Below are 8,050 nucleotides of genomic sequence, written 5' to 3' on the forward strand. Positions count from 1 at the left end.
GAAGGGGGCTCTTCATTCATTTCCTCCTTGCAAAATAAGTTTATTGTTGACGGTGAACAGAACAGAAGGGGGCTCTTCATTCATTTCCTCCGTCCGTGGCCGTTGCCGTCTCTGGCGGCGATGAGGACGGGAGACGCCGCCGGTAGCGGGGGTGCAGGCCAGGAACCCGAGCGGCCTGCGCGCTTGCGTCGGCGCGGCCCGGAGACGACGGAGGCGAGTGTGCGATTTGTCCGCTGGACGCGGACATCCCTAGGTAACTGATTAACTCTCTTCAGACTTCAGCGTTCCTTCCATCTCCATCGCCGTCAGATTTTACTGGCTATCAGTGCATTACCAACGGAACTTCTAATCGACTTGTGTGCTATGCCAGTCGCCAAAAAAGTTATGCCTTGTGCATAGGATGTTGGCATTTGGTTCTGTCTTTGCCAAGAGGTGCACTATTCTCCAGAGAAACTCCACAGTGCAGCACACAACAGTGAGGCCGTCAGGTTCATTCATGACAAAAGGGGCGACCATTCAATTTCCAAGACGAAACATTGCATTGAACTCTGATGAAAGATGAACAATATGGGCAGGCGTTTATTCAGAGGCAACAACAAATGCCGCTGGCAAGAACCAGCAAGCACTGCCCAGGACCTCACAAATGTGCCGGAGACATCAAATTGCACACACTCCACGACCAGACCAAATGAAAACTACGGTAGACAGACAAATCATAACGCAGCCGACACTTCACCCTCCCGCTGAATGCGCCTCTTCATGCCCCATTGCACCGCGCTAGTTGTCGGAGCTCTCGCCGTCAACTGCCAATGGAACTGCAGCAGCCTGGATTCAAGAGGGAAAACGCATAAATCATAAGTGACAAGTGTCATGAAGTGGACACTGGTATACATTGCCCTCGGACAGTCAGATGACACTTACCAGGCTGCGGTACTTCAGGGCGTAGAACATCTCAAGGTAACGGCGAGTCTCACGCCTCTCCAAGTTGCTCACATACTTCCAGAACCCATACACGCCGGTCAGGGTCATCAGCCTCTCGGAGTACAGCTTCCAGGTGTACCTGATCATTCAGAAATTATAGGATCAATATTTGTTCAGGGACAGAACTTAGAACTATCTGGCAGGACAAAAATATTAGAGTCCATACTTCTCATAAATTCTCTTCAGGCCTCCTTCAGACATTTTGTCCCAGTAGCTTGGATCCTCGCTGCACTTCTCAAAGAAGTTGACCAAGATATCTGCGGCCTTGTCGCTGTGGTAAGGATCAATGTGCAGACCAGACACCCCGTTCACAATGATTTCAGCAGGGCCACCGTGGCATGTCGCAATCGTCGGCAAACCACATGTCATGGCCTCAATGACAGTCAGGCCAAACGCTTCATAGAATGCAGGCTAGAAACAATTGAAACAAGAGTTTAGTCCAGTGCAAACTCAAGGCTTTTTATTTTTTTCAAATGTTGATCACAGAAGAATATTAAGTGACATGGTGTATACCTGCACAAATGCACCCTTGGTGTCACAGATGTAGCGGTACAGCTCTCCATTGCGAACACGGTTCATCTGAGCGGAGATCCAACGGATATGGCCCTTCAGCTTGTACTCCTCAATGAGACTGTACATCCTCTTGAACTCGGCCTGCTCCTCCCTATCCTTGGACTCCTTGCCATGGTCACCAGCAACAATCACAAGGTTTGCCAAATCCTTCAGATGTGCATTCTTGCCGTACATCTCAACCAAGCCAGTCATGTTCTTCACACGGTCAAGACGAGCCATTGAAAAGATGATTGGCTTGTTCCTGTCCTTCAACACAAACCTGTAGAAAACAAATTTAAAATGGTTATGCTTGAATCAAAGGGCATGCATACCATACAGCAGAAAGTAAGCAAGTGTTTGGAACATTGAAGTCACTACTGTAAACCAGGTGAAACGCGCTAGTTATTACATCACATAGAGGTGAGTACTCACTTGTGTTCATCGTTCTCAACATCGCTGTACAGGAGCTCCTCAATTTCAGAGTGGAAGGCGGTGAGCCTCTTGTCAGTCTCAGTGTACGGGAAGTAGACAGTCATGTCTGCTCCAGGGGAGACGATGTTGAACTTAGGATCAAACACGTCAATCCCATGGACAACCCGGTACAGATCAGGAAGGGTGAAAGCAATGTGAGACTCATATTGGCCCACGCTATCCTTGCTGCAAAAACAAAAGAGGGAAGCATCAGATAAACGTTCTGGTACCGTCACAGCCAACAATGTTTCTACTGAAAATATAGAGATTTACCTTCCAGCAATTTCCTGGAATGTGCTGGTAATGATGAAATCAGTGTGGTTCATGGCAATCAGGTCAGCTGTGAACTGGCATGAAAAGTGATACTGGCTGTCGAATTTGTCCAAGTAGATGTCTGAGTTGGGGTACTTGGTTTTCTCCAAGGCATGGGCAATGGTGCACTGTATTCATGTACAAGAGAAATCATAAGTAGCTAATCAAAAATACAAGACTGATGTATACAGTACAACAAAACCGACCGACCTGGGTAACTCCCAATTTATGGGCAAGTAGAGTGGCCACAAGGTTACCATCACTGTAGTTGCCAATGATCAAATCAGGCTTGGTCTGCATTTCTCTCATGAGTTCGTTTGCAACATCCTGTGACAAAACATGCATGATCTCAGAATACAGATACTATGTTCAGCTCTGTAGGACGCTCTGTCGAACAAAACATTTACCTCGGTGTATGTCTCCAGGTACGGCCAGACATCAAAACGCGAGATCCACTTACGGAGGATCCCATTCTCAGTTCTAAATGGAACACGGAGAATGTCAGTGTGCTCGGTTCCAATAACCTTCTCAAGGCGCTGGCCACATGTAGTTCCAACAGCATCAGGCAACAACCTGGTGACCTGCATAAATTAAAATTGGGTGGGCACATTTACCAACAGCACACTGACAATGTCATAGAAATTGCAACATCCAACATTGTTATGACAAACATACAATGAGGATCTTAGGAGTTATGTCAAGGCCTTGTTGCTTAATCCTCAGAAGCATCTCATTCTCCAAAGCCCGGACTTGATCTAAGATGTACACAACCTGTAAAACAGTACCATGGCAGATTCAGAACCAGAAAGCTTAGAAGTAGTAGCTGACAGAAATTTGATTTTAAGCAGCTTTACCTGGCCACCGGTATCAGGGTATCCCAACACATTGGATTGAGCAAAGTATCCATGTGGAGACAGGATGACAACATTGAACATCATCGGAATGGTGCCAAGGAACTTCTCCAAGCTGGCCGGATCAGGGGCCTCAAGAAGGTCAAGAAGCAAATGGATGGTGTCATGTACACGCTTTGCGGTGTCACCCCAACCCTTCTCCAAGCCAAGCTCTTGGAACCTGCAATTCAAACCGTAAGCAGCTATTCCATTTGCAGTACTTTCACCTTGGCTACATGGTAAGGGCAAGTTGCATAAAAATAACCTGTGGTTGAATTCAGAGCTGGGAGTGTCTTCAGGAATGCTAACTAGATACTCTTCTGCCTTCCTAAGGGCTGACTGGAGGCCACGAAGGCTCTGAATTCTGTCGTTCAACATCATTGTCTGTAATTGAAAATGACATTTCATTATCGAGAGGGCATGGATCAAATCATTACGCGGTTCTTTCTAGCATGTCATGTTCATAAGTGATTTATGAATTCAAGAAGATTGGTTCCACGTATTGGAAGCTTACCGTGCCCTTGTAGTTATGGGCTTTCAGGAAGTTGAGCAGTGGGTAGAGGCTCTCCTTGTCCTGGAACAACTTGGAAGACAGGTGACGGTTAAGGAACTGCACCCCGTTTCCGATGGACTTGGACATGGAAGGGCGCGGGAAGGAGGCGTTGAAAGGCTCAAAATCAAGCTCAAGCACAAACTTGCTGCTGGCACTGTTGTCAAGAAAAAGACACAAGGTTATTCACTACAAGTAGAATGTAAAATTCACCTACAACTGGTTAAGATTTCATCCTGGGACTTACTGCTCATCAACAAGCTGTTCCTTGAATGCCAAGTACTCAGAAACAGTCAGCTCTTCAACAGCGAGTTCACTAACATTCACCCGAATGTAGTCCCAGACACCAGGCCTGGGCCTGATGGCAAGTGCAACCCATGGGGGTAGCACAATTGCTTCCTACATTTATATCAAGGAAGGATATTAGAATAAAATTCAACTGGCAGGCAATTGAGCAGTTAAGTCGCAGGTGTTACCTGTGCAGCACGGAGGATGTCTTCAAAGGGTGCATACTTCTCCTTGTCGGATTCGAACAGTTCGTCAAACTCAGCGAGCAGCTGGTGGCGCTGGAGCATGCCTTTGCCCTGGTGAACATACCTGCGAAGAGTGGTATTTTCAGAAAAAAGAAAGAGTGCTTCACCTCATATTTTTCCTACAGCTGAACTATGCAAGCAGCACTACCCTGTCTACCAGATTATACTGAAGTCTTGTCTAGCTTAGAACAAACAACATTTCAACATGATCCAAATTCCTCTAGTCCTGACTATGACGTACCAAAGATATGCATGCATCACCTTCTAATGCTGATTTTGATGTACTAAAAACTAAATAAAGATGAGAATGAAACTTGCACCATGTCAACACGATTTGGATCCATAACAGAGGTTAGTTTCACATACAGGTAGACATGTTTTGAGATCCTCACCTGGAAAAGAGTGCAATGAGCTCATTGGGGTGGGAGGAGAAGGTGGCACCAAGGCGCTCCCTGAGGCTGTGGAGGCGAGTCAGCTTGGCAGCCATGGCTCAGGACACAAAACTGCAAAGCAAGGTAAAGATTTAGCAGTCAGCCTTGGAGAATCAGGACATTTACTTGCCCAAGAACCACAAGGCAACAGCCACTAGGATATCAACACTTCATATTACTGCAGGACGCAAAAAAAAAAAAAACCTGGAAATCAAGACTACTCAGAGATTTTACCAAGACTAGTAAAATCTTACAGATCGAAGAAATCAAAGTAACGGAAAGGTAAAGCGAGCATTAATCTTGCGCCAAACTTAACCAAGTTCTCCTGATTCCACACCAAACCAGTCGTTCTCTGAAGATGTTTCTAAAGAGAAAAAAAGGGGCAAACTTGAGCAAGCGTGTTTGCTGATTATTTTTAGATCATTGATGCGACTAAGGCCGCAAAATGGCAGACAAAACCCGAGACACATTCCTCAGGCAAGATCCCAAGCTAACCAAAAACTTACGCTTGACCAAAAATCTCCTTGAGAGAGCTCTCACTAAACTTTTCCAACTGGCTCGGAGTAAAAATTTGGGGAAAAGAAGAGGAAGAGTCCGCTCATAAACCGTGCGAGGAATCTAGGAGGGATTCGGAGCAGAGAAGCCGAAAAACGCGTCAGCAAGAACCCGGGCGGGATTGAGGTGACGCCCCACCAGAAACGAACCGCAAGAAGTGCATGAAACCCCCGGGGAAAAAGCAGCGGAGCAAGAAACTGGTAGCGATCAAAGCGAGTGACTACCAGATTTCCGGCGAGATTAGCTACGAATCCAAGCAAAAGCACACCTGAGCTCACGGAACGAAGGAAAGAAGTGGCTGACACCAGAGGCGCGGACAGACATACCAATGGGGGAGCAGTGCAGGCTGCGGAGGGGAGAGGCCAAACGGAGGAGGGTTTGTGCAAGATCCAGGAGGACAAATAAATAGGCAGTAGGGGACGGAGCTAAACCCAAACCCCGAGTGGTGGCTAGCTAGCTAGAGTATTGGTGTTGGTAGGGCCGCCTCAGCTCACAAGCTGACATGACATAATGGATAACACCGAATTATTCCTCTGCTCCAATTGAAAAATACTGGCAGTACCTATCTAATGGTGTCACTAATTGCGCAGGGATCCAGTTAGCATATGCTGTGCCGTCTGATGGCTGCTTTTCCCTACAGCTGCAAGCTTTTTTCGTGAGAGCATAAACTGCTGCAGGTCGATCGATTTGGACAGGTACAGGTGCAGTGGACTCAGGGAGTGGATGGGGGAGAGCCGAGCGGATGGGTTCTCTTTTTCAACCTATTGAAATATCAATATGGATTAGGTGGGGAGCAGGGAAAAAGATTGGGGATTTGACGGCGACGGGCCTAATTTACCTCGCAGTCACCGGCACACGCAATGAGATTGTCTGTCGTAGAACAAAAGCAAAAAAAGCTAGGGGATTTCTTCACCCGGCATTAACGGGCGGGGCCCTACCACAACAACGACAAATCCACAATCTAGAAGCTTGGTCTACAATCCAGAGGCCAGGGAGGATCCGAGGGAGAGAGAGAGAGCATAAAGGGCATGTGCCGAAACGGTGGGGAAACACCAAGGTGGTGGTGGTTTTTAACGGACCCCAACCAAGTGGCAATTTCTTTGGTGCTATACTAGGAGATCATCTGCATAGTAGTAGCACAATGGACGGAGCATAACGAAAAGTTGGTAGGAATAATCTTTCTGTAGCAGAAAAAAGCAGCGGTTCTTGTTCTTGCGAAAGGAAAAATGCACTTGAGATGCCCGTCCGGACAGCGACGGCGCCCGGACAGCCCTACGTTCGGAACAAGAAGAAACAGGCAGAGGGCATCGCATCTCTTTCATTCGCTAGAGGGAAAAACAAACAAGATGCCAAGAAGAAAGCGGTTTTTGCTTCCGTAATAGAAAACCAAACCGGACATGTCCTACAAACTCTAATGACTGTCATTGCATTGCACTGAACAGATAAAGCAGTGGAGATACCCAAGGCACATTACCTTTGCGAGAGAAGAAGAGCACCAACACGGACGAACGTGAGAAAGATGAACGGCTTGTGTGGCAGATGACGGGGATGGGAATGTGATGAGGTGTGGATTGCAGGTGCAGGAGGCACGCGTTTTATAGTGCCCAGAAAGAAATTAATCCTGGCCTGCGCAGCAAGCCATGGACGACGGGCCGTGGTTTTGATTGCATTCCATGTTCTGCATTCCCACGGGCGCCGCCGACCCGGGGACGGAGACCAGACCCAAGGAAGGGTGGAAAGCGCGGCGACTCACATGGTAACTGATCCAAAACCGCGGGGGGTGGAGGCGGCTTCCGGTTTTCGCACGATCCCCGCCTCGTTTCTTGGTTTTTTATTACTACCCGTACCCCGAGAGTGGCCGTGACTTTTCGTTTCTTGCAGGGTCGACGAGCGCGATTGGGTGGCGGGGCTTTCTGAAACCGCCGGTGGGTTTCTTTCTTTTCTTTTCTTTGGGGGCAAGAAAGAAAAGAAAAGTCGCTTTCGTTCGTTCGCTCGTTCGCGGCTGTTTCTTTCCACGAGAGCTGCTGCACAGCCGCGGCCTGGCCTGCGGGTGGCGTGCCTGTGCCTGTTTCTGTTTGTGTGCATGAACTGGACTGCGCGCGGAAGCAGGGACGGGCAGCGATGCAGTTTGCGGGCCAGACCGTCTCGATTTCGTGCGTGCGGCAGGTGAACGTTGCTTCTTTGAAATAACTCGTGAGGAGCTAATACGTACGTGCTTCTGGATCGTTCCACGCGATTTTGGTTTGTCATTCAAGTCCGGTCAGAGCTGCACAAAGTTGGTGCGGTGTGTGCCCCATCGTTTTGGTATACACATACAAGTGCACGGCCGCACAATAATGGTACCACGCTCTTTCAACTCCGAGGATTGCACATTTTGGAAGAAAATCGGTCAAATGCTTTCTTAGAGCATCTGCAGCCGGCGTCTCAAACCCGCCTCGTACACCCGCGTAGTCCGCATCGCTGTCGGGCTGCCTCCGGACTCGCTGGAACCGGAGGAGGAGCGGCTGCCGGGCTTTCAACATGGAGCGGGCGGAGGCGGACTTTGTCATCACCTAGTCCGGTGAGATGGCGGAGCAACAGACTATTCTGGAGTCCATCCAGGATGAGGCCTATGTGGAGACCAACCGGGCGTTCCTTCGGCAGGAGCAGACGGAGTCCGACACACTCTTCGCCGAACTCGACGCGGAGATAGAGGCGGATGAGGCCAGAGCGGAGCGGCCGGAGGAGGCAGAGATGCAGCTGCCGCCAATCCTCCCGGAGCCGGGCACGGAGATC

At 48.7% G+C, this 8,050-nt stretch overlaps 1 protein-coding gene across 1 annotated transcript; it reads right to left on the reverse strand.

Annotated features, from left to right (window-relative positions):
* Positions 1 to 520: 520 nt before the first annotated feature.
* On the reverse strand, positions 521 to 5,804 carry LOC123165873 (sucrose synthase 1). Its single transcript, XM_044583618.1, has 16 exons — positions 5,602 to 5,804; positions 4,682 to 4,792; positions 4,233 to 4,353; positions 4,004 to 4,155; positions 3,721 to 3,913; positions 3,472 to 3,590; positions 3,171 to 3,387; positions 2,992 to 3,087; positions 2,724 to 2,897; positions 2,527 to 2,643; positions 2,278 to 2,444; positions 1,966 to 2,190; positions 1,495 to 1,813; positions 1,148 to 1,392; positions 922 to 1,060; positions 521 to 825 (listed from the first exon to the last, which is right to left on the reverse strand). Exons 2-16 carry the CDS (start codon positions 4,774 to 4,776, stop codon positions 778 to 780), a joined length of 2,427 nt encoding a protein of 808 aa, XP_044439553.1. The 5' UTR covers positions 4,777 to 4,792; positions 5,602 to 5,804; the 3' UTR covers positions 521 to 777.
* Positions 5,805 to 8,050: the final 2,246 nt, after the last annotated feature.

Source organism: Triticum aestivum, chromosome 7D (genome assembly GCF_018294505.1).
Source record: "Triticum aestivum cultivar Chinese Spring chromosome 7D, IWGSC CS RefSeq v2.1, whole genome shotgun sequence".
In the NCBI taxonomy this organism is placed as follows: Eukaryota; Viridiplantae; Streptophyta; class Magnoliopsida; order Poales; family Poaceae; genus Triticum; species Triticum aestivum.